At 48.5% G+C, this 27,496-nt stretch overlaps 1 protein-coding gene across 1 annotated transcript in view; it reads left to right on the top strand.

Annotated features, from left to right (window-relative positions):
• Positions 1-27,496, top strand: part of LOC140400264 (TATA box-binding protein-like 2) — a 54,905-nt gene that overhangs the window by 8,329 nt on the left and 19,080 nt on the right. The window contains exons 3-5 of the mRNA XM_072489695.1: positions 505-592; positions 10,285-10,376; positions 10,502-10,669. Of these exons, the coding sequence (XP_072345796.1) occupies positions 505-592; positions 10,285-10,376; positions 10,502-10,669 (348 nt within the window). The remainder of the gene's footprint in view (positions 1-504; positions 593-10,284; positions 10,377-10,501; positions 10,670-27,496) is intronic.

A 27,496-nucleotide genomic window follows, 5' to 3' on the forward strand; every position in this document is an offset into this window, starting at 1 on the left:
CCAACACGACCCCAATACTTGCAAACACTGGGTCCCTCTCTTTTCCAGTACTTCCAAGAGGTTGCAAATGCAATTCCAGTTCTCTTAACATTCACAATGCTCAACATTCAGGGAAGTGCTTGGCCCTCCTGCAACATTTTGTGCTGTGCGAGTTCAACACATAAGTGAAGCACCGGAAGATTCAAAAATTAGAAATGGGTCCTCCAGGTACCATAAGCTTATTATTTTACGCATGCTCACCATATTGGAGACTTTGGTGGCCATACAGTACCAGAATTTCTAAGCCTTGCTCAAAAGCGCATTATTGCTGAGCTAATTTGAAACTTGCATTTGAAAGTTACCAATTTGGTCACATGAAACTGTTGTGTCCTGGTTTTCATGTGTATAAATACACTAAAAACAGTAGCCTTCCAACTTAGTGTATTCTATATAGTTAAGAACACAAGTGTTGGTGCATGCTTAATTAAATAGAGGATTTGACTTTTGCTTGCAATTTTTTCACAGAAATATTGTTTCGACTGTTAATTTGGCCTGCAAATTGGACCTGAAGAGAATAGCTCTATGTGCAAGAAATGCAGAATATAATCCAAAGGTAATTATTATTTTTTTTTAAATTATTTGTATTCAAATTTTCACAATATCAACAACAAAATACAGAAAGAAAAGAACAGCCCCCCCCCCCCCCCATATACATAATTAATAAATTAACAGCCTTCATCAACACACAGGCCAATATACACACCCACTCAAGAAAAATGAACCAGCCCCCCCCCCCCCCCCCAGGTTGCTGCCGCTGCTGACCATCTTCTAACGTTCTGCCAGGAAGTCTAGGAACGGTTGCCACTGCCTGAAGAACCCTTGCACCGATCCCCTTAAGGCAAATTTCACCCTCTCCAATTTAATAAACCCCGCCATATCGCTGATCCAGGATTCCACGCTTGGGGGCCTTGCATCCTTCCACTGAAGAAGAATCCTTCGCCGGGCTACCAGGATACCTTCGCCAGGGCAAAGGCCAGAATACCGGCCTCTTTCACCTCCTGCAATCCCGGCTCCTCTGACATCCCAAATATTGCGAGCCCCCAGCCTGGCCTGACCCTGGTACCTACCACCCTCGACACTCCTCACTACACCCTTCCAAAAGTCCTCCAGCACTGGGCAGGCCCAGAACATGTGGGTGTGATTTGCTGGGCTCCCTGAGAACCTAACACACCTGTCCTCACCCCCAAAGAACCAGCTTATCCTTGCCCCGGTCATGTGAGCCCTATGCAGCACCTTAAATTGTATGAGGCTGAGCCTCGCGCAAGAGGAGGAAGAGTTCACCCTCCCCAGGGCATCCGCCCACATCCCCTCGTCAATCTCCTCACCCAACTCCTCCTCCCACTTACCCTTTAGCTCCTCCACCGAGGCCTCCTCCTCCTCCTGCATCACCTGATACGTTGCTGAGATCCTTCCCTCTCCAACCCACACCCCCGACAGCACCCTGTCCTGGACCCCACGTCGCAGCAGCCGTGGGAACTCCACCACCTGCCGCCGAACAAACGCCCTTGCCTGCATATATCTGAAGGTGTTCGCCGGGGGGAGCCCAAACTTCTCCTCCAGCTCACCCAGGCTCGCGAACTTCCCGTCCACAAACAGGTTCCCCCATCCTTCTAATACCTACCCTGTGCCAGCTCAGAAACCCTCCGTCCATCCTTCCCGGGACAAACCGGTGGTCCCCCCGAATCGGGGACCACACCGAGGCCCCCACCTCCCCTCCTGTGACGTCTCCATTGCCCCCAAATTTGAGGGTAGCTGCCACCAACGGGCTCGTGGTATACCTCTTTGGAGGAAGCGGCAGCGGCGCTGTCACCAGTGCCTCCAGGCTCGTGCCCACACAGGACGCCATCTCAAGCCTCTTCCATGCTGCCTCATCCCCCTCCATCACCCACTTTCGCACCATCGCCACGTTGGCGGCCCAATAATACCCACAGAGGTTAGGCAGCGCCAACCCCCCCCCCCCCATATCCCTGCACTGCTCCAGGAACACCCTTCTCACCCTATGGGTCTTCTGCGCCCACACAAACCCCATAACGCTCCTGTTAACCCGCCTGAAGAAGGCCCTAGGGATCAGGATGGGGAGGCATTGGAACAGGAACAAAAACCTCAGGAGCACCGTCATTTTAACTGACTGCACCCTACCCGCCAGGGAGAGTGGCAGCACGTCCCACCTCTTAAACTCCTCCTCCATTTGCTCCACCAGCCTCGTGAAGTTATGTTTATGTAGGGCCCCCCAGCTCCTAGACACCTGGACCCCCAGGTACCTGAAACTCCTCTCCGTCCTTTGTAGCGGGAGCTCACCGATCCCCCTCTCCTGGTCCCCCGGGTGCACTACGAATAACTCGCTCTTCCCCATATTAAGCTTGTACGCGGAGAAATCTCAACTCTGAGGATCCTCATCACCTCCGGCATTCCCCCCACCGGGTCCACCACATGCAGCAGCAATCATCCGCATCGAGCGACACCCGATGCTCCTCCCCACCCTGCACCAGCTCCCTCCAGTTCCTCGACTCCTCCACACCATGGCCAGGGGTTCAATCGCCAGTGCAAAGAGCAAGGGGGACAGGGGACACCCCTGCCTCGTCCCCTGGTGTAGCCGGAAATACTCTGACCTCCTTCTGTTCGTGGCCACACTCTCCACCGGGGCCTCATACAGCAGCCTCACCCACCTGACGAACCCCTCCCCGAACCCGAACCTTTCCAACACCTCCCAGCAGGTACCCCATTCCACCTATCAAAGGCCTTCTACGCATCCATCGCCGCCATTATTTCCGCCTCCCCTTCCATCACCGACATCATTATAACATTTAAGAGCCTCCCCGTACAATAGTATTCAACTGCCTCCCTTTCACGAACCACGTCTGATCCTCGTGTATGACCTGCGGCACACAGTCCTCTATCCTCATGGCCAAAACCTTTGTCAGCAGCTTTGCGTCTACATTTAGAGTGAGATCGGCCTATATGGCCCACACTGTAGGCGATCCTTGTCCGCTTCAGAATCAGGGAAATCAGCGCTCTAGACATCGTCGGGGCAGAGCCCCTCCCTTCCTTCCTCGTTGAAGGTCCTTACCAACAGTGGGCCCAGCAGGTCCGCATACTTCTTATAAAATTCAACCGGGAACCCATCCAGCCCCGGTGCCTTTCCCGCCTGCATGTTCCCTATCCCTTTGACCAACTCCTCCAACCCAGCCGGTGCCCCCAACCCCACCACCTGCCCTTCCTCCACCCTCAGAAACCTCAGCCGGTCCAGGAAGCGACCCATCCCTCCCTCTTCCAGTGGGGGCTTAGACCGGTTCAGTTCCTCGTCGAAGTCCCTGAAGACCCCATTGATTCCCTCCTCCATCCCTATCTCCTCCGATCTCCCTCGCTGCCTCTCGCTTCTGAAGCTGGTGCGCCAGCACCCGGCTCGCCTTTTCTCCGTATTCATATACCGCCCCCTGCGCCTTCCTCCACTGTGCCTCCGCCTTCCTGGTGGTCAACAAATTGAACTCAGCCTGGAAGCTACGCCGTTCCCTAAGCAATCCCTCCTCCGGGGCCTCGGTGTACCTCCTATCCACCCTCACCATCTCCCCCACCAACCTCTCTCCCTCTCTCTCCTCTCCCCCTCTCCTTGTGTGCTCAAATGGAGATCAGCTCTCCTCTGACCACTGCCTTCAGCGCCTCCCAGACCACCCCGACTTGCACCTCCCCATTGTCATTAGCCTCCAGGTACCTCTCTATACACTTCCGGACCCGCCCGCTCACCTCCTCGTCCGCCAGCAACCCCACCTCTAGGCGCCACAGCGGGCGCTGGTCCCTCTCCTCCCCCAACTCTAGGTCCACCCAGTGCAGAGCATGATCAGAAATGGCTATCGCTAAGTACTCCGTATCCTCCACCCTCTGAATCAGTGCCCTGCTCATGACAAAAAAGTCAATCCAGGAGTCTGCCTTGTGGGCATGGGAGAAGAATGAAAATTCCCTGGCCTCGCAAAGCTCCATGGATCCACCCCTCCCATCTGGTCCATGAACCACCTTGGCCGCCGCCGGCCTCCTGCCCGTCCTAGACCTAGAGCGATCCAATGCCGGGTCCAGCACCGTGTTGAAATCTCCCCCCATTATCAGGCCCCCTGTCTCCAGGTCCAGAATCCAGCCCAGCTTACGCCGCATGAACCCCGCATCGTCCCAATTCGGGGCATATACATTGATCAACACCACCCGCTCCCCCTGCAGCTTGCCACTTACCATCACATACCTACCGCCATTGTCTGCCACAATGCTCGACGCCTCGAACGACACTCTTCCCCACCAAGATCACCATCCCCACGATTGTTTTGCATCCAAACCCGAATGAAACACCTGCCCTACCCACCCCTTTCTCAACCTTACCTGATCCGCCACCCTCAGGTGCGTCTCCTGAAGCATGGCCACATCTGCCTTCAGCCCCTTCAGGTGCGCGAACACCCGGGCCCGCTTGACCGGCCCATTCAGTCCCCTTACATTCCAGGTTATCAGCTGGATCAGGGGGCTACTCACCCCCCTCCCCTGCCGACTAGCCATAGCCCTTCCTAGGCCAGCCATGTGCTCGCACCCCCCCCCCCCCGCACGACCCGTTCCCCACAGTGGCAGGCCCCTGCCCCGACCACCTCCTTCCCAACTCCAGCTCCCCCTTGGCCATTCCAGCAGCAACCCGGTCTCTTTTCTCCCCCCCCCCCCCCCCCCCAAAGCTAGGACCCCCCCTAGCTGCATTGCTCCCCCCATTGCACTCCCATAAGTCAGCTGACTCCTGCTGACCCCGGCCCCTCCCGCCGCTCCATCGATTTCCCCCACCCCCCCTTGTCCACCTACAGGATCTCATCCATTCCACTCCCAGTGCGGGAGAAAAAGCCCGCGCTTCCCAGCTCCGGCCCCGCCCCTTCAGCCCTAAACGCGGGAAAAAGCCCGCACTTTCCACTCGCCTGGCCCCGCCTCCCCAGGTGCAACTCCCTTTCCAGGCCCGGTCCCACTATCTCCAACTCCGGCCTCTTCTCTTTTCTCCCCCCCACCCCCACCGCAACTGCAGTGCCCCATCAACCCCCCAAGCAGTTTACCTATCCATGCCCCCCTCCCCCCCCCCCCCCCCCCCCCCCCACGAGCCCACCTGGTGGACCTAATCAAAACAATGCCCAATGAACCCCCCCCACTCGAAACACAACCCAACCATCCCTCCACCCACCATCCCTCCACTGCGACCCCTCATCCCCAACCCTTAGTCTGAGTCCAGTTTTTCGGCCTGAACAAAGGCCCACGCCTCCTCCGGAGACTCAAAATAATGTTGTCGATCCTTATAGGTGACCCACAGACGTGCTGGCTGCAGCATACCGAACTTCACCCCCTTCCTGTGCAGCACTGCCTTCGCCCGGTTATAACCGGCCCTCTTCTCCTGGTAGATCCGGACCTCCGTGTTCTGCCACCTGCTGCTCCTTGGCTCACCTTGCCACACACTCTCGATCAGCAAACCGGTGGAACTGCATCAGCACCGCCCGCGGCGGCTCGCTAGGCTTGGGCCTCCTTGCCAACACTCGGTGGGCCCCCAGCAGCTCCACGGGCCCCTGAAAGGCCCCCGCTCCCATCAGCGAGTTCATCATGGTGACCATGTAGGCCCCCACGTCCGATCCCTCCAGCCCCTCCGGGAGACCCAGGATCCGCAGGTTTTTCCACCTCGACCGGTTCTCCATCTCCTCGAACCTCGCCTGCCATTTCTTGTGAAGCGCCTCGTGCGCCTCCACCTTCACCGCCAGGCCGAGGATCTCGTCCTCGTTCTCCGAGACCTTCTGCCGGACCTCCCGGATCGCCGCCCCTTGGGCCGTCTGGGTCTCCAGCAGCTTATCGATTGAAGCCTTCATCGGCTCCAGCAGCTCTGCTTTCAGTTCCTTAAAACAGTGTTGGAGAAGCTCCTGCTGCTCTTGCGCCCACTGCCTCCACGCTGCCTGGTCTCCGCCCGCCGCCATCTTGGTCCTCCTCCCTCGCACTTTTCTATGCTCCAATGCCACTTTTTAATCGCCCCACTCCTGGTCCACTCCATACACTATCAGGGGAATGTTGCTGTCCCCTTCCCACACCGGGAAACGTCGAACAAGCGCCGTTATGGGCCCTAAAGAGAGCCCAAAAGTCCGGTTTTAGCGGGAGCTGCCGAACGTGCGACTTGGCTCCGCATAGCCGCAACCGGAAGTCAGGTAATTATTTTATACGAGATACGCTTCCATTGTATTATAAAGTGAGTTGATTTTTCCATCACCAGCTTCAATCTTGCACACGTTTTTACTCTGAGAAATTTCATGTAACAGGTTTATTTTTCTGGTCAATTGAACTGACTACAATAAGTTTTCCACAACAATTTATTACATGTACTGCATTTTCATCCAAATAATAACTCTCTGATTCCAGATATCAATTAATATATGCAAATCTATTGTATTAAAGTAAATGTTTCCCTCAATGGACCGAAGAAGATTACTAAAAGCAGCTAGGTGTGCATGTTAGTGGTCTCGGCTGGGTCATTAGAGATATGGAAGGTTGCAGAGGCTTCTCTGCTAGGACACAACTGCTCCCTTTCCTATGACCATCTTGTATGCCATTGATAGGAATTTAGGACCATTGAAGCAATGGGTATCGTACAAGGGATACCAGACTCCCAGTTGATGTAATGGAACCCTGCCTCTAAAGACCATTACTTTTTTGGAACTTATTTTATAAAATGTGGTGGAGGAATGTGTCACAGGACAGCTAATTTTAACAAGTTAAACAATTTGTAGTATGAAAAAATACTCCTTTCCACCACTCCTCTTAACTTAACAAATACATGCAGATTTTAAGATCAACAATAATTACATTGTGTTTGAAGCTACAATGGTCTCATTACCACAAAATCCCTTTAAGCTGACAGATGGTCAAATACATACTCTGCTCTAAACCCAAGTTAGTGTCTGTGGATTTCTCCTTAATCCCCCAAATTATTGCCACATGAGAAGTTCCAAACTCTATATTCCTAAAACATGCTTTAAAATCAATGCTTTCCCTTAGTGCCACGTTTTCCAAATGACACTTTTAAACAAACTTCTGCTCCAGCTTTAAGAAGGATTTATTTTGTCTTAAAGGCTGTTACACAAACAGGCCCAGCCACCAATTTCTGCAATTATTTCAAATGTTTCACAAATTGCAGTAATTTTTCTGCACAGAATTGCTCTGTTCACCTTCCCAGTTTTCTTCTGTTTCATTAACTTTCTTGGAAACTTCTCTTCAATTCTCTAGTTTCCTTAACTAGCCGGACTTAAGATTTCCGGAATTTGTTTTCTTAACGATTACCAATAGTTTGGCTTTTTTTCTAGCAAGTCTGAGGGAAAGATCCCATCTAGCTTTATAAAACTGCTTCTAGCAGAGTTGAGAGTGCTGCCTTTTCTCACTAGTTATCTTCAACTGCAATCAAATTAATTAAATTTTTTAAAAGCTTCTCTACCTTTTTAAAAGGTCCCAGTTGTTGAGAGACCACTGCTGGTTTGTTTATTCTTCATATGACAGCCCTCTCTAAGCATAATAGAAACAAAGTTGGAACTCCACCAACCTCCACATGTACAAACACCTTTGTGCAATGTGAATCTAACTACAGCTTTACCTTGGAAGCACAGAAACGTTAAATTAACTATCTTCTTTCTAATGTTTACCAATATAAATCCCTTTGTTTTCTCAAATTTACTTTGCTTAATATCACACATGAATTGAGGTTTATTAGGATACTGGACCAAACCCCAACTTTTGTTCAGATAAGAAACTCCATTTTTAAAACTAAGGAAAGAATGCTTCACCCCAGGAGTGGTGACTGACCAATAGATATCTTTTATGTTAAAGCGAACTTTAATTTAAGTACAGAATTAACCAAAGAAGTAGCTTCCAAAGAAATAGCTTAACAATCAACACATGCCACTAGATGTTTTCCAACAGGCAACCAGTTCAAAATCCACTCCTAAAGTTCACAATCAGGGTTACTGGCTGTCTTTGTGCAGACCTTTTGAGAGAGACCCTTTCAGGAACAACCTGAAAATCCTCTGTCTTGTCAGACTCCAAACCTATTGCAAACTGATGACAGACTTGGCTCCTCCCATTATTTGATTTTTATATTTGTTCTCCAGATGTGGGTGTCACTGGCTGGGCCATCATTTGTTGCCCATCCCTAAATTACCCTTGAACTGAATAGCTTGCTAGACCATTTCAGCTGAGCATGAACCGCATTGCTGTGTGGGTATGGAGTCACATGTCGGCTAGACTGGGTAAGGGCAGCAGATTTCTTTCCCTGAAGGACTTGGTGAACCAGCTGGGTTTTTATGACAATTGGCAGTGGTTTCATGGTCATCATTTGACTTAATTCCACTTAAAAAATTTTTTTTTAAATTTCACCATCTGCCAGGGTGAGTTTTGAACCCAGGATCCCAGAGCATTATCCTGGGTCTCTGAATTACTAGTCCAGTCGCAATACCACTGGGACACCGCCTCCCTTATCACATCATCTGTATCTCACTGAGATGTGCCATGACATGTTTAGCTAGGACTAAACACAATCGCTCATTATCTTCATCCCAGGGAATCCCTTCTGTAAAAAATATTCCATTAGCCATCTGTGAAAACCAATAAATGGTTAGAATCAATGATTCTTTTACGACCCCTGAATTTCACCTTTGGCACACACACTGCCTGTATGTATTTTAAATAACCTATTACTGCCACAAAATTATATTAGGTAACAATTTCTGACTCTATTTCTATTTAAACATCCTGGTTAATCTCCCATGATATTGCACATGGAGTCCAGTGTGGTTAGGAAGGCAAAGGATAATTGAGACCAGAGAGGGCAGACATTATTACCTGTTCAAATTACTATGTCTACATATTTAGAATGAAACTGTCCATGGAATTGCACTCTATTCTAGCAATGGCACTGCTATGTCTCCACTATGCAGAGTATAATTAGTTAGATTCCATGAGAAATTTCCATATAGAACCATAGAATCCCTACAGTGCAGGAGTCCCATCAAGTCTGCACCAACTGTCTGAAAGGGCCACTCCCCTACCCTATCCCCACCTAACTGCACATGTTTAGACTGTGGGAGGAACAACACTAACATTGTAATAGAGAAAATCTGACCGTGTGAATGGGCATAATTTCTGTGATTTATTTTTACTGGAGCTTCCAGAAGATCACCAACTCAACTTGTGAAGGCTCTGCAGAGCATACGGAGAAGAAAGATCCCAGATCATGTCCCCAATTTACATAACACTGAACATACAGAGCAGAAGGAGGCCATTCGGCCCATCGAGTCTGCACCAAGCCACTTAAGCCCTCACTTCCACCTTATCCCCGTAACCCAATAACCCTTCCTAACCTTTTTGGTCACTAAAGGCAATTTATCATGGCCAATCTACCTAACCTGCACATCTTTGGACTGTGGGAGAAAACCGGAGCACCCGGAAGAAACCCGTGCAGACTCTGCGCAGACAGTGACCCAGCGGGGAATTGAACCTGGGACCCTGGCGCTGTGAAGCCACAGTGCTATCCACTTGTGCTACCATGCTGCCCTAAACCCATTCCTCCTTGGGGTTACTGCAGGAACTCCCCCACTTCCAGAAGCTAGGAAAGGAAAATATCCACCAGAGTTCCCAATCCAATCGGCGTTCTTGTAAATTCGAAAATATAGACATTATTTGAGGCTACGATTGAACTGATGCCTTCCACAGTCTGGCCGCACTAGCAATAAAAACTCTCTCAAATAATAACTTGGGTGAGCTGTGAAATGGCAAGTGTTGCCTTAGTGAAGGAATTTGAAAATACAGGAGAAAGAAATTGGTGCACTGATTTGGTGCCAGTAGAGGAGTATATAGTTTTGCAATGCACCACGATGATGTTGAACCAAAATGGGTGTGGCGGGGAGGGGTGTTCCTTGTTATCAATTAAGAGGGTCACAAAGGCTCTTCTAACTTCCCAGTTGCTTTTTAAAAAGGCAGAATATACCTTCTATTTGTTTCAGGGCCCCTTTCCAAAATGTTTGGAATTTCTTACCTGTAGCTTTAAATTTTTTCTAGAAGCTCAACATCCTACATCCTACAACCTACAATATTTTGTTTGCTTTTCATGGGTTTTGATTGAAGTTTCTGCAGCCCTCGCCATTCACTTTACAAGATATTGCTGTTGGAGAAGCAGACTTTTATAACTTTGACCTAAGCTTGTTCTGGCTTGTGCTTTAGAGGTTTGCTGCAGTGATAATGCGAATAAGAGAACCCAGAACCACAGCACTAATCTTCAGTTCAGGCAAGATGGTTTGCACTGGAGCGAAGAGGTATGATATCCTGTTTCTATTTTGAAATCATTAAGAATATAATCAGTTTGGAAAGGTTACTCGTGATGCATGTACAGGATTTTAATTAACATCGATTTTATTTATTTATTTTTTTTCCCCAACAGTGAGGAACAGTCTCGATTAGCAGCTAGGAAATATGCACGTGTTGTTCAGAAACTTGGATTTCCAGCAAAGTTTCTTGATTTTAAAATCCAGAACATGGTTGGAAGTTGTGATGTGAAATTTCCCATCAGATTAGAGGGTTTGGTTCTTACGCACCAACAATTCAGCAGGTACAGAATACTCCAGGACTGGTCGTTTTTTTTTTTGTAAATCACCTCCAGTTAGTTTTCTGTCAATGGATTTGTTCTGCATCACTTCATTGTGTTTTTTAAAATATTTTGAACAAGATATTATGGTGGCTGTTATAATGTTCTGTAAGTCTGGAAATTGAAATCGCCAAAGAATTGTATCAATTTGGAATGGTCAGCTTGGGTGATCCCGGCATGCTTAAACAACTTGGGATTTATGGTGTTCCTTTACTGCGATAAAACAACCTAGTGGTTAGCACTGTTGCTCAGGGTCCCAGGTTTGATTCCCGGCTTGGGTCACTGTCTGTGCGGGGTCTGCACGTTCTCCCCGTGTCTGCGGGGATTGTTTCCGAGTGCCCTGGTTTCCACCCACAAGTCCCGAAAGACGTGCTGTTAGGTAATTTGGATATTCTGAATTCTCCCTCCGTGTACCCGAACAGGCGCTGGAATGTGGCGACGAGGGGCTTTTCACAGTAACTTCATTGCAGTGTTAATGTAAACCTACTTGTGACAATAAAGATTATTAAATTATTATTAGAGGTTTTTGGGGCAAGGGAAACGAGACGTGAAGCAGACATGGGGTTAGCAGGGGCCAGACGAACCTTCATTTGCTGGCCAGTAATGTTTCTCACCAGGTTGCATGTATTTGCACTGGTGAAGGGTGGGGATGACAGCTGTGCAGTGACTATTCAGGTGACATGCTCTGAGGTGTTCTCATAGGAGGTTGAAGAGGGGGCCACCTGGGATGGGCCGGTGCCATTGGCTGGGGTCCTGTGGGAGAATGAACATGTGGTCAGTGGAAGGCAATAACTCGCGTTTGACGGGTCCTTTGGCTGGGGCCTGGTGGTTGCTCACCTCTGCGATGTTCGCCAGTCTGTTTTGGTGACCGCTCTGTTCTCTGCCACCCCAGTCATCTCCCAGGGCCCACTCTTCGAAAGATGTGAGGATTCTTGAGTTCGGCACACTACTGCCAGTTTGGGCCCCCTCCCAGCAATTTGTGGGAGAGCTTTTCTTGAGAGACAGAGGGCATCATTTGCCACATTTGTGGTTCGCAGTGGTGGGGGGGGAGGGGGAGTGAGTTAATGGTGGGGGGGGGGGGGGGAGAAAGAGCAGTCCACCTGGTGCTCACAGCTGCTGCCACCTCATCCCAGGCAACACTGGCTGCCCTATGGCTGACCCTCCAGGGCCCTCTGAGGAACCGAACATCCTTCCTGGCCTCCACTAAGTCTAGGAGCTTCCCAGATGTACGTCCCCCAAATCTTGGGGCCAGTCTCTTGGGTGCCATTATTGCAAGCTGACTGGGGTTGGCTAAGTGCTGCTCGACCTTGTTAGCAGGGGCCTGGCGAACCTTCATTTGCAGTGAGAAGCATCGTTTAAGTGGACCAATGTTGAATAGCATTGCCGGCCTCGCTGGGCCTGTGCGGCAGTTCCTGCTCGTTACGGAGAGATTTCTGGAAAATCGGGCCCTTTGTATTTTAATTGTTTTAGGTGTTTTATATTGTGTTCTGTAATTACTGTTCCTAAGGTATTGGCCTCATGGTGAGATTATTGTAAATGATGATTGGCTCTCCTGACTTGTCTGGTTAAATAAAGGTTGAATAAAATGTTCCAATGTTGGGTCCTGAAGGCTGTGAATCAAATGAGGATGCAAAGGTGGCCAGAGTCCGAGGCATGAAGGGAGCAGGGGATAGAGGGTGGTATTAGAAATGGGAGGATGGGGGGCATGGGAGCAGCTGCATTTTATTTCCAGCACTGATCAGCACAACCCATAATTATTTGTTCCTGGTGTGTATATCGTGTGCTGTGTTCCTGGCTAGATTTCGGCGAGGAGCCAAGTCGAAAAATCATTGTTTGATGTGTTAGAGGTGGCAGTTTGCTGGTGAGTGAGCCTGCACTTTGAGCTGTTGGGTGTTGATAATGAACTTGTGCATGACGATCTCCGCTCCTTGACATGGGTTGCTGGTGCTCACATTGAACTGTACGATATACTTGAGACTGGATGAAGTGGACGAGAGAATCCTGTCAGTCTGCTTGGTGGGGACCCATTTTTTGGTATTTGAAAATCCTGTTGCAATGTTCCTGATTGATTTGGGGAGATTGGACCGGACAAGGGCCTGTTTGTGCACCTGGTGGTCTGAGGGGAGCTGAGCAAACTTCCAGCCGAATTTGAGAACTGGCTGCCATGCTTTCACAATGAAGACTAGGCCTTGTTCAACAGAGCACCTTGTATACGTCTCCAAGGCCTGTGGTTAGTCTGAGACTGCTGGTCTTGCCTCATCTTGTCTTCTGTTGTCAGGAAGAGGTGGAAGTGGCCAGACTCAACTGGTTCTTGCCTCCCACCAGGGCCTACGTTTCTCTTTCTCTGCCTGGGCTTCGGGATGACAACATGGCAGAGATGCAGGTGCTTCGATGAAACTCGGGAGGAATCCTGAATGTGGCTCAATAATGACCCTGTAATGGCTTTGGTCTCTTCAAACTCTGTGGATGGTGATATTATTGTGCAGTTCATCAATAACCTGAACTTTACTCCCTTATGATTATGTCGCTCATTTTCTTATTGACTTTTATCCTGATGTTTAATATGAGCACAGGCAGTGGTTGCCTATTATCATATTATGGCAAAGTCATACGGAGTTGATTTGGTAATTTGACATGAAGATTTTGCGGTACTTGCCTTTAACGTGCTGCTTTTGCAAAGAGAGAGTACATTTTGGGTCACCTTCACTGTTTATAGAGAAGTGGGGCCAGTTAGAACATTCCGTCTCGTGTTTTTCTTTTGTATTTATGTTGGGATTGGTTAAGATCGCAGACCAGACCCCAACATTTGTTAGGATACTGGACAAGAACCCCAAACAAAACTGTGGAAAGGCTACTTCTCCAGGAGTGATTCCACTGATAAATGGATGTTTATATTGAAACTAACTTCAATGCAGGATTAATTCACCATTACAGAAATTGGCTTACAATTAACAGTTAAACAATTCTTGACATTAATAGGAAACCCTTTTTGTTACTAACTTCTACCGTCTCTATCTCCAATTAAGCAAAGCCCATCGCAGGTCAAATGCCACTTATAAATAAAGTTAGCAAACCTAGGGTTACTTGCACACTTGAGAGCAAGATTCATCCTTTCAGGAAACAGCTGCAGATCCTTCTGTTTGTCAGACCATTGCTTAACCTGACAGCATAACGTGCTGCTCAGCTTAAAACTGCTTTCAAAACAATATATACTCCTTCTTGAGATGGGGTTCCACTGAATCGACGTTGAAGGGTGAGCTGAGTGGGGGAAGTGAGGTGCCACCCTCCAAATGGACTTGTGTAGGGACTTGCAGGTTACCACCCTCCTTGAAGCCTGGGGAGGCGGGGTCCTGCTTCTTGTGGGGCTGTGCCACTCAGTCCTTACGAACTTTTTGCAAGGTGGATAGTGCTAGACCTTATCTGGCACCATGGCCAATACTGGTGTTCCACTACTTTGAGATTTCCTTTCTTTACTTTGGTAGGAGGCGTGCTGATGAGCTCCAATTTGGCTTGTTTGGGTGGAGGGTCTGTGTGGTGGTGGTGTTTTGGCTGATTGGTGTTCCTTAATCGTGTTGGGGGGGTGGTGTTCATAGCCCTCCCGAGATGCCCAGTTGTTAGCTGCCTTAACAATTCTTCTCATTTGGGTTTCCTTTGTGGAGGGTGGTGTAAATCTTCCACTGCTGGCAGGGCTGTAGCAGTGCCTCTGATTTTGGCTGGAGAGGAGAGATCTGTCGTGTGGTGAATCTTGGCATGGCGTGGGTATCCATGGGTTGCTAAGTCATGTATATGAGAATGTGTAAGTGCCCATATCTTGTACTGTGGATGGTATCCTTTGATTAAAAAATATTTTTGTTCAAGGCATTTGCAGTTTGTATACAAAACACAGGAAACACTCCTCTTTATACACTTGCCAAATAGAACCCTCCCGCCCCTTTTAACACCCCACATGCCCCACTTTATACTTGTTTCAACGACAACCCTGAACAAAACCGATTTACCCCCCCCCCCCCCCCCCCCCCCACCCAACCTCGATGAACATCTACCACTCAAAGAAGGCAATGAACAACCTCCCCCACCCCAACCCTCGAAGGCAAATTTTTATCTTTTGTTTAAGAATTCCATCAAGTAACTCACCCACCCTGCTGATTTGGATGGCTCTAGAGCCTGCCACCCTAATATCCACCTCTGGGCTATTAGGGAGGCAAAGGCCAACATGCAAGCCTCTCCCCACCTGCACTCTCAAATCTGCTGACACCCCGAATATTGCCACTGGTTCGGGGCCATCTTCACCCCCAAATTCTCCGGCCAAAAAGCCTCTCCTAAACTCCTCCAACAATACCAGAACATGTGTGATTTGCTGGCCCTCTTGAACACCGATCACATTTATCCTCCACATCCAGAAAAGAATGATTCAGCTGTGATAGTGTCATGTGTGGTCTATGTACCACCTTTGAATTGAATTAGACACAGAGGTTGAACCTTGCTCCACACCCCAGCTTCAACTCCATCCCCTAGCAGCTCCTCCCACTTCCATTATACCTCCACTACCAAGGGCCCCTCCCTCTCCATTACCTCCCCATGAATCATAGAATCATAGAATTTACAGTGCAGAAGGAGGCCATTTGGCCTATTGAGTCTGAACCAGCCCTTGGAAAGAGCACCCTACTGCACTCTATCCCCGTAATCCACTAATCCCACATAACCTTTTGGTCACTCGGGGGCAATTTAGCATGGTCAATCCACGTAACCTGCACATCTTTGGACTTCACTCTGAGTTGCAACACAATTGAAATTAACAAATAATTCTTAGAAAACATCCAAAGTCTTTGGCCCTCGGCTGCCCAATAACTATAGTCGCCAGGTTTGTAAATTAAAAACAATACATTTTTATGCGCTCAATCCTAAAATGTTGCCTACACTGATTCCAGACTGAGCGGCGCAACCACCACTGGGCTCGTGGAGTATTCTGTCGGTGGGAAGGGGAGCCCACAAACTCTCTCCCCCTACACTAAGCCGTCTCCAAAATCAATATTGACTCAATGAAAGATATTGGGAGGGGTGACTAAAAGCTTAATCAAATGAGTTTGAGTTCTATGGAGGAAATGAAGGGAGGGAGATATTGGGAAATAGATGGCTGAAAACCTGGTTGCCAATGAGATGTAGTGGAGCATGAAGAAATGCTGAAGTTTGAGGGGTTATCGTGATTGGGTAGGGTCAAAACCTTGATGTATTTGAGCATCAAATGAGTCGGCTCCTGCATTGAGTTCCAGTGTTTCCAATAAGTCATCTGATGGTTTTTTTGTTCTTGATGTGTTTGGGAGACGGTACATGCAGCATTGCTTTAAGTGAAAATGTACATCACTGATTCTCCTCAGGTACTCATATAAATAATGTGCCTACAAGGGCAGGTCTGAGGCTAGGAATCTTGCGGCGGGTAATTCCCCACCTGACTCCCCAAAGCCTGCTGCCAAGTCACAAGTTGGGAGTGCGATGGAATACTCCTGCACTTGCTTGTATGAGTGCAGGTCCAACAGCACAAGCTTGATACCACCCAGGACAAAGCAGCCCACTTGATTGACACCCCTTCCACAGACATTAATTCCCTCCACTGTCGGTGCAAAGTCACAGCAGTGTGCACCATCTACAAAATGCACTGGGGGAACTCCCTTGGGCAGCACCTTCCAAACCGATGACCACTACCATCTAGAAGGACCAGGGCAGCAGACACCTGGGAACATCACCACCTGGATATATCCGCCAAGTCACTCGCCACCCTGACTTGGAAATATATTATCGTTCCTTCATTGTCACTGGGTCAAAAATCCTGGAACTCCCTCCCTAACATCACAGTGGATGTACCTACACCACATGGACTGCAGCAGTTCAAGAAGGTAGCTCACCACCACATTCTCGAGGGCAAGTGGGGAAGGGCAGTAAATGCTGGCCTAACCAGCAAAGCCCACATCCTGTAAAAATGAATTTTTTAAAAAACCTTTTCCGAATGCAGTGCCAGAAAATATGCTGTTCCACCCATTGTCTGAATATTGACAATGCTGCTTTAATTAGGATGAGGAAAACAAACCGCTAAAAAGGGAAAGACAAATAATTGAGAAGAAACGGGCAAAAAGTAACCAAGTTAATTAGATTATTCAGTCACTAAACCTTTTCTTCACCCAGGGACTGAAGCCTCCCAATTGTACCATGAAATCTATGGCTGAAAAGGGGGCCACTCTGCCTCATTATTCAAATCGAAGATATCAACTCCAACCAACATCTTCCACCTTCCCATGTCTTTCTATATGAAATATATGTGTAGAATTATTTTCATAAGGGCATAGAACCATGCTGAGAGGGTTATGGTGGGAATAACGTAAATCGTGGTGCATAAATTGACAGCATGAAAAGTCCCCCACTTCTCTGACCAAAAACAATGGGCGGGATTCTCTAAACCCATGGCAGCGTGTCCATGCCGTTGTAAACACCATCCTGATTTACGACGGCGTGAACGGGCCACTCCCACGTCTAATTTTGACCACTACAAGGGGCCAGCATGGCGCTGGGGCGGTTCGCGCCGCTCCAGCTGTAGATCCCGGCATGAACTGTGCGCTGCGGGATCCACGCTTGCACAGTTGCGCCGATGCCAACGAGGACATGCGCGGTGGTGCCGGCACGCTTTGCGCCGGTGCTGAGGACGTGCGCAGTGGCGCCGGCGCCAGCATGCGCAGTGGCCTCCTTCAATGTGCTGGCCCCGCGCAACACTGGCTACAGGGGCCGGCGCATAGGAAAGGAGGCCCCCAGTCACAGGCCGGCCTGCCAATCGGACGACGCGCCCCCCCCCCCCCCCCCCAATGCCCCACAGGCCGCCACCCGACCCTGCACGCAGAGTTCCAGCTGGCTGCGACCAAGTTGTGTCTGGCGCCGGTGGGACTCTGCCTTTTTCGCTCGGCCCATATGGGCCGGAGAATTGGTGGCCCTGATGCGCAGAGCGGCCCACGACCGGCGCTGATTCGCTGCTCCGCAGAGAATCGCGTGCCGGCGTGCTTGTGGGGATTTACCGGCCTGACGCGGGGCTGGGAGAATCCCGCTCCATGTTTTTGAGTACACTTCGCATACAAGTCAATTCACATTCGTACTCCCATTAGTCGTCGGCCTTAATTCTTCACCCTTCAAATGCATGTTTTACTTACTGTCGCCATGTAACTGGCAGGGGAGGAATCAATCAAGTGATACGAGCTGTGCTCTATTGATGCATCGGGATTTAAGACTCCCACTTTTTTTTTTAAACAAAATGTTTATTCAAAAATTTTCAACCATTTAAACCCCCCCCCCCCCCCGTAACAAAAAAGAAAAGCAACAGAACAAGACAAACATATCAATCCAACATAATACAGAACTTGTACAATGGGTTCCTCCCGCACATATTGACTTTCCCATATGTTTATGTTTTTCCTTTAAGTGCCCCGAGGAAAAAACCCTATCCCCGCCCACCATTATACCCCCACCCCCCTCCCTCCCTCCCTGGGTTGCTGCTGCTGCTGACCGACCTCCATCTAACACTCCGCGAGATAGTCTAGCAACGGTTGCCCCCTCCTGAAGAACCCCTGCGCAGACCCTCAAGGCAAACTTTATCCTCTCCAGCTGGATGAACCCTGCCATGTCATTTATCCAGGCTTCCACACTGGGGGGCTTCATGTCTTTCCACGAGCAAGATCCTCTGCCGGGCTACCAGGGACGCAAAGGCCAGGATACCGGCCTCTTTCGCCTCCTGCACTCCCGGCTCGTCCGCCACCCCAAATAGTGCCAGCCCCCAACTTGGCTTGACCTGGACTTTCACCACCTTGGACATAGTCCTCGCAACACTCCTCCAGAACCCATCCACTGCCGGTCACGACCAGAACATATGGGTGTGATTCGCCGGGCTTCATGAGCACCTCCCACATCTGTCCTCCACCCCAAAGAACCTACTCCGCCTCGCCCCTGTCATATGCGCTCTGTGAATAACCTTAAACTGTATCAGGCTAAGTCTGGCACACGAGGAAGAGGATTTAACCCTACTCAGGGCATCAGCCCACAGATCCTCTTCAATCTCCTCCCCCAACTCCTCCTCCCATTTGCCCTTCAGCTCCTCTACCAAAGCCTCCTCTTCTTTCATCTCCTGATATGTCACTGACACCTTGCCCTCTCTGACCCTTACACCCGAAATCACCCTGTCCTGAATCCCCTGTGCCGGGAGCAACGGGAATTCCCTCACCTGCCGCCTCACAAACTCCCTCGCTTGCATGTACCTGAAAGCGTTTCCCGGGGGTAGCCCAAGTTTTCTCCTCCAGCGTCCCTAGGCTCGCAAACGTCCCATCGATGAATAGGTTCCCCCATTCTTCTAATCCCTGCCTGATGCCAGCTCTGAAACCCCCCGTCCATCCTTCCTGGGACAAACCAATGGTTATCTCTGATCGGGGACCACACCGAGGCTCCCATCGCACCCCTGTGTCGTCTCCACTGCCCCCAGATCTTTAGCGTTGCCGCCACCACTGGACTCGTGGTGTACCTGGTCAGCGAGAGCGGCAGCGGTGCTGTCACCAGTGCCCCCAGGCTTGTTCCTTTGCAGGCCGCCATCTCCAACCTCTTCCATGCCGCCCCCTCTCTCTCCATCACCCACTTACGGATCATCGCCACGTTGGCTGCCCCATAGTAGCCACCCAGATTCGGCAACGCCAGCCCTCCTCTGTTCCTACTACGCTCCAGATACCCCTTGCCCTCGGGGTCTTGTTTGCCCACACAAAACCCATGATGCTCCTGCCTACCCTCTTAAAAAAGGCCTTGGTGATCATAATAGGAAGGCACTGGAACACAAAAAAGAAACTTCGGGAGGACCATCATTTTAATCGACTGTACTCTGCCCTCGAGCGAGAGTGGCAACATATCCCATCGTTTCAAGTCCTGCTCCACCAGCCGCGTCAAATTAAGTTTATGCAGGGCCCCCCAATTCCTAGCTACTTGGATCCCCAAGTACCGAAAGCTCCTTTCCGCCCTCCTCAACGGTAGGTTGTCTATCCATCTTCCCTGGTCCCCTGGATGCACCACTAAGAGCTCACTCTTTCCCACATTGAGCTTATAGCCCGAGAAGTCCCCAAACTCCCTTAGGATCTGCATGACCTCAACCATCCCCTCCACTGGATCCGCCACAATCAGCAACAGGTCATCTGCGTACAGCGACACTATGTTCCTCTCCCCCTCGGACCACCTCTCTCCATTTCCTGGACTCCCTTAGTGCCATGGCCAAAGGCTCAATTGCTAATGCAAACAACGGGGGGGACAGGGGGCACCCCTGCCTCGTCCCTCGATACAGCCGAAAATACTCCGACCTCCGCCGATTCGTAGCCACACTCGCCACCGGGGCTCTATATAGAAGCTTAACCCAACTAATAAACCCCTCCCCAAACCCAAACCTCCGCAACACTTCCCAGAGATACTCCCACTCTACTTGGTCAAAGGCCTTCTCCGCGTCCATAGCTGCCACTATCTCCGCCTCTCCCTCCACCGATGGCATCATAATCACGTTTAGGAGCCTCCGCACATTGGTGTTTAGCTGCTTACCCTTTACAAATCCCGTCTGGTCCTCGTGAATCACCCCCGGGACACAGTCCTCAATCCTCGTAGCCAGCACTTTTGCCAGCAACTTGGCATCCACATTAAGGAGCGAAATCGGCCTATACGACCCACATTGCAGTGGGTCCTTGTCCCGCTTCAGGATCAAAGAGATCATCGCCCCGGACATTGTCGGGGGCAGGGTCCCCCCCTCCCTTGCCTCATTGAAAGTCCTCACCAGCATGGGGATAACAGGTCCGCATACTTCCTGTAAAACTCAACCGGGAACCCATCTGATCCCGGGGCCTTCCCCGCCTGCATGCTCCCCAGTCCTTTAATCAGCTCCTCCAACCCAATTAGCGCCCCCAAACCAGCGACCTCCTGCTCCTCCACCCTCGGGAACCTCAGTTGGTCCAGAAATCGTTGCATCCCCTCTTCCCCCGCTGGGGGCTGAGATCTGTACAGCTCCTCATAAAAGGCCTTAAATGCCTCATTTACTTTCACCGCACTCCGCACCGTAGTTCCCCTGCTATCCTTGACTCCACCTATCTCCCTCCTGCCATCCTCTTACGGAGCTGATGTGCCAGCATCCGGTTCGCCTTCTCCCCATACTTGTATGTCGCCCCCTGTGCTTTCCTCCACTGTGCCTCTGCCTTCCCTGTGGTCAACCGGTTGAATTCCGTCTGGAGACTTCGCCTCTCCCTAAGTAGTCCCTCTTCAGGGGCCTCTGCATATCTCCTGTCCGCCCTTAAAATCTCCCCCACTAACCTCTCCCTTTCCCTGCCCTCTCTCTTCTCCCTGTGAGCCCTGATGGAGATGAACTCTCCCCTGACCACCGCCTTCAGTGCCTCCCATACTACCCCCACCTGCACCTCCCCATTGTCGTTGGCCTCCAAATACCTTTCAATGCACCCCCGTACCCTCCCGCACACCATCTCATCTGCCAGTAATCCCACATCCAAATGCCACAGCGGGCGTTGGTCCCTCTCCTCTCCCAACACCAGTTCCACCCAGTGCGGGGCGTGGTCTGAGATGGCTATGGCCAAATACTCCGTTCCCTCCACTTTCGGGATCAGCGCCCTACTCAGAACAAAAAACTCTATCCGGGAGTAGGCTTTGTGTACGTGGGAGAAAAAAGAAAATTCCCTGGCCAGGGGCCTAGCAAATCTCCACGGATCCACTCCCCCCATCTGGTCCATAAACCCCCTAAGCACCTTGGCCGCAGCCGGCCTCTTCCCCATCCTAGATCTGGAGCGATCCAGTGCTGGGTCCAGCACCGTGTTGAAATCCCCACCCATTATCAAGTTTCCTACCTCCAGGTCCGGAATGCGCCCCAACATACGCTTCATAAATCCAGCATCGTCCCAGTTCGGGGCGTAGACTCCCACTATTTTCACTGAATGTTGATGTGGAAAAATGGTGATCACCCACAATGGCAGTTTACTTTTTTTTAAGCGACTTTGAGGCTTCAGTGGTTGACTTGTCATTTATGGTAATATAAATTATTTGTGATGCTTACTGGATGCGTTCTATTTCCCCTGCTCCCTGGTGTTGTATTGACCAGGTTATAGCAAGCTCCAGCTAGGCTTGTGACCCAGAAATTCTTATCTAACTCATTTGTACTTCACAATCATTCATTAGTGTGGTTACATTTGTATTCGTGTGAAACCAGCGGGCAATGTTTCGCTATCTTCATCTTTCAGCAATGTGAACCCAATATTTGTATTTTCTGCTAGAACATAATTGTTTAAAGGCCATTGAATAGTACTAGAAATGCCTGTGTGCACTCTCCTACACCAGTTCATTTTGGGAAATGGCACTGCTTAACACTGTCAGGTTAATTGAAACAAGAGCATCTGTATATCCAGCTACTGAAAGACTTTGAGGAAGTTGGCCACCGGTTAAGCTTTAAAAACGCCAATTGCTGGAATAATACTGCATTTCAAGCAGCTGAAACTGCAATTACCAAATTTTGACACTAGTTTAACTGGAACAATCCCACACAGGCCACTGGAGCTATCTGAAATAAAAACCAGATCCTACTCTTCCAAATCGTATTAGCCAGATCGTTAGTCCCAGTGTGCCTGCCTGAGTCAGCTATTGGTTTACTATATTTAGGATAAATAGTTGACTTTTTTTCCAACTTTGCAACAGACAGATGTCTCATTTAAGAGACCCCTATTCATCCTCTGGATGAGGTGTCTGCCATAAGGCTGACTCCTGTCCAGGATGCTGAATGACCAATTGGCATATCGAACGCCATCATCCCTATTCTCTATATTCAATTTTTATATTATCTTTATTTTTGGTTTAAAAAAACAAACTAGTTCATGAACGTGAATTGTTGATGGAGATTATTTTCCTTATTTGCTTCCTGTACATTTTAAAAGTTTGAACTTGTTGAACTATTGAATATAATTGCACCATTTATCTTTCACTTTACCCCTCACTGCAAATCTAGGCAAAACATCTGTTTGCAATTTCCTATAAACATGTTTGTTTTCCACCTCTCTTTAAACAGGCAACCAACCATCTGCTTTAGAAACAGCCATTTTCTCATCATAATGATTGAGGTGTCATTCCGCTTTTGTTTACATAATCCAAATTTTTTGTGAGCTGTTTACTTGAACAATCTGGTTAAAGCAAACTGCAATTAAATGCTCTTCATCTTGCTAAGAACCTCAAGAACAAATCCAATTTGTCTGGATCCCCAGCTCTTTTCCACTTGACTGCATGCAATACATTGTATATTTTCTATCAGAAATGCATTACACTATTATATTACAATACATTACTTGGATATTAAACCAGAAGGCGGTGGAGATCAACACACACAATTCATGTGTAAACGGGGCAGCAATTTCAGGGGATTTAAGTACGTACCCAGTTTGCTCCCCAACATGGTGGATTTATTTGATATAGATTTTGTTTCACATGAATACCATCTTGTGCTTAGTCTTCCTGGTTTTTTTAAATTTAGAACTAACTTTTTCTACTTGAGGGGGAATTTAGAGTGGCCAATCCACCTCCCCCTGCACATAGATTAACGTAGACATAGAATTTACTGTGCAGAAGGAGGCCATTCGGCCCATAGAGTCTGCACCAGCTCTTGGAAAGAGCACCCTACCCAAGGTTAACACCTCCATCCTATCCCCATAATCCAGTAACCCCACCCAACACTAAGGGCAATTTTGGACACTAAGGGCAATTTATCATGGCCAAACCACCTAACCTGCACATATTTGGACTGTGGGAGGAAACCGGAGCGCCCGGAGGAAACCCATGCAGACACTGGGAGGATGTGCAGACCCCGCACAGACAGTGACCCAAGCCGGAATCGAACTTGGGACCCTGGAGCTGTGAAGCAATTGTGCTATCCACAATGCTACCGTGCTGCCCACATCTTCGCCCCCACATCTTTGGGTTGTGGGGGCGAAACCCATGCACACACTGGGAGAATGCGCAAACTCCACAAGGACAGTGACCCAAAGCTGGGATCGAACCTGGGACCTCAGCACGGTGAAGCACAGTGCTAACCACTGCACCACTGTCCTGCCCTTTCTGTATTTTTAAAAAAGAATTGGTTAATGGACAAGTTGTGTGAAAATTTAAACTCTTACTCAAATAGTTTTAAATTTGGTTATTTGGAGTGTAAGAGTTTAAATTTTCACAATTTGTCCATTAACCAATTCTTTAAAAAAAAAAATACAGAAAGGGCAGGACAGTGGTGCAGTGGTTAGCACTGTGCTTCACCGTGCCGAGGTCCCAGGTTCGATCCCGGCTTTGGGTCACTGTCCGTGTGGAGTTTGCGCATTCTCCCCGTGTGTGCGTGGGTTTTGCCCCCACAACCCAAGGATGTGGGCAGCACGGTAGCATTGTGGACAGCACAATACACTCCAAATAACCAAATTTAAAACTATTTGAGTATCTTTTTGATGACTATTGATCAATCTCTCTGATCCAGAACAATTAAAACGGAATTTCATTCCTTTAGATCGGGAATTATAGGAAATTTTAAATTGTCAAATAGGTTTTCTCTCTCAAACCCAATCTGTTTTTTCCTGCTCTCTATTTTTCTTTCTGTCCATGATTTAAACTCTCGACTGAGGTGCTGAATGACTGTTTCAGTCCTTCAAATCTCTTTAATCCTTGCATTATTTCTTGTATTGCTGTTAATTCAATGTAGCGCCTGTATCCCTCCCTCGCTTGTTGAATACTTTAAATCCATCAACCAAATTTCACTAGATGGCAGTCTAGTCTGTATGATGGCAGTCTAGTCTGTATGTAACAACCAAGCCTAACAAAATCAATTCAAGTTACATTTATTAGTTGAGTTTTCTTTTGTTTCATATAATCATGAAATTATAAAGGGTGTAAAGATATGCCCAGCAACTACAGCCCAGTCAGTTTAAGCTCTGGTGGAGAAGGTTAATTTTGGAAAGCCAACATGGATTCGGCAAATTATGTTTGACATGCTGGAGTTTTTTAGGTGAAGTAACTGAGCAGGTTGATGCTAATGCCATTGTTGTACATAGAACATACAGTGCAGAAAAGAACATAGTGCAGAAGGAGGCCATTCGGCCCATCGAGTCTGCACTGACCCACTTAAGCCCTGACTTCCACCCTATCCCTGTAACCCAATAACCCCACCTAACCTTTTTGGACACTTAAGGGCAATTTATCATGGCCAATCCACCTAACCTGCACTTCTTTGGACAGTGGGAGGAAACCGGAGCACCCGGAGGAAACCCACGCAGACACTGGGAGGAAGTGCAGACTGTACAGAGACAGTGACCCAGCGGGGAATTCTAAAGGGGATGGAAGAACAGAGTGACCTTTGTATATTTGAACATAAATCATTTGAAGGTGTCCGGACTGGTTGATCATGGTTAATAGACAGGACTGGTTGAGTATGGTAAGTGTAACAGGCTTTATTATAGGGACTTGTGATACAAGCAAAAGGATATCTGCCACCCTTATCTGGACCGGCCTACATGTGATTGCAGACCCACAGCAGTGTGGTTGACTCTTAACTGCCCCCTCGAGGGCATTTGGAGATGGGCAATAAATGCTGACACAGCCAGCGATGCCCATGAATAATATTTTTTCAAAAAGCAAGAATGTTACGTTGAACTTGTACAGAACACTGGTCTGGCCTCAGCTTCAGTATCTAGATACCGCACTTTAGCAAAGGTGTGAAGGCAGAATGGTTCCAGGGATGAGGAGCTTCAGTTGCAAAGGTTGGGACTGTTTTTCCTTGGGAGAGGAGATTCAATAGAGAGAGACCACGAGGGGTCTTGGGCACACGTGATATTTGGCATAAGAAACAACGGGGAAATAAATAACTTTTTCATGTGGATTTGGAATGTACTGTCTGTGTGTGGTAGAGGCAAAATTCAATCCAGGAATTTAATAATCTGCAGAATGAACAAGGTTATGGAGAGCAGGCCAGGGAGCGGCCGGGTTGGTAAATTATTACATAGGAGGGTCCAAATGAGCATTTGTGCTGTAACCATTCGGTAATGCTTCCTGACATCTTTAGCACAGAGTGTCTTCAAATGCACTCTATTCAAGTATGTTGCCTTTTTAACAGCTTCACAAAGATCATTTATTGTAGATCCAGTTCAAAATTTTTTGATTTTGAGTTATCTACAAATTGGGCATTTAATGCTTTTAATTTGTGAATAATTAACAAATCTGCAGTAGCAACTTTGAATTAACAAGAATGATGCCAGTCAGTTTAAACTTTCAGCAATTTTCCCCCTTTTTCTAATTGGTTATCAGAAAATACAGCATGGACTTGTTGCGGGTAAATGTTTTAACTGACCTGGAATGTTTTGAAGAGTTGATGAGTGGAATTCTGTTGATGTGGTGTACATACATTTGATACAAGTGCATCGCAATAGACTTAAAAGTTAGAGCTCACAAATGAAAGGAACAGTAGTCACTGATACAAAATTGGCTTGGTGACAGAAAACAGCGTAAGTGAATAATGGATGTTTTTTAGTCTGGAGGAAGCTTGTGGTAGAGTTGCCCAGAGTGCATCCAAGTGCAATCCTCTTGAATCCTACATAGAAGATTACTACCTCTGATCTGTACTTGTGGAACTACTTATGCATGTGTTTCTCTATTGAGTTAGCATTTGTAATTCAGAGAGCCTGGACTAGTAATTTAGAGGTGCTTGCAAATCTGGGGACACGAGTCCCACTACAGCAGCTGGTGGAATTCAAATTTGGTTAAATATGGAATTTGAAAAAACTAGTCTTGGTAACGGTGACCAAGAAATCATTCCGGTTCACTCATGTCCTTCAGGAAAGGAAATCTGCCATCCTTACCTGGTTTTGCCTTCATGTGACTCCAGACCTGCAGCAATGTGGACCCGACTAACAATGCTGTATGAAATGGCCTTGCAAAAAGTCTACATAAATTAAACCAAACCAAACACATCAGCCAGCATTGACCTAGGCACTAGAAATGACAATGACAAACCCAGCTCTATTATCCCTGCAAAGTCATCCTCTGGGAGTGTGCACCAAAATTGGGAGAACTGTCCCACAGACCAGTCAGCAACAGCCTGAATACTCACTGAATCATACCTTACAGACAATGCCATGGGTATCACCATCTCTAGGTATGTCCTAATGATGGGACAAACTCCTGGGACTCCAACATAGACTCTGGACTCCATGGAGTCTCACGGCATCAAGTCAAACATGGGCAAGAAAACTCTCGTAGCACTCTCCTCAGCTGATGATCTACTTCCCCCAGATTAAATACCACTTGGAGGAAGCACTTGAGGGTGGGAAGAGCACAGAATGTACTCTAGTTGGGGGACTGCAAGTGCAATGTCTACTATCCAGAGTGGTTCAGTAGCACGACCGCAGTCCAAGCTGGCTCAGTCCTAAAGAACATAACTGTTAGACTGGGTCTATGGCAGGTGCTACCTTGACTTCTCAAATCCACCTGCCCGTGAGAATATTGAATGGAGTGACCACTGCAAAGTCTTATCTCGTCCATGAATTGCTGTGGGCCATCAGCAGCAGAATTTTGTTCGACCACAATCTGTAACCTCTTGGCCTCGCATATCCCCCTACCATTGCCAGGTTTGATAGGTGCAAGAGAGCACACCAGGCGTACCTAAAATCAGGCTGTAACTTCTGAATTCCCCAGTTAGATTGAGGGTACTCCCAAGATGTGCTGGGGCAT

The sequence above is a fragment of the Scyliorhinus torazame genome, chromosome 2, assembly GCF_047496885.1.
Source record: "Scyliorhinus torazame isolate Kashiwa2021f chromosome 2, sScyTor2.1, whole genome shotgun sequence".
Classification (NCBI taxonomy): domain Eukaryota; kingdom Metazoa; phylum Chordata; class Chondrichthyes; order Carcharhiniformes; family Scyliorhinidae; genus Scyliorhinus; species Scyliorhinus torazame.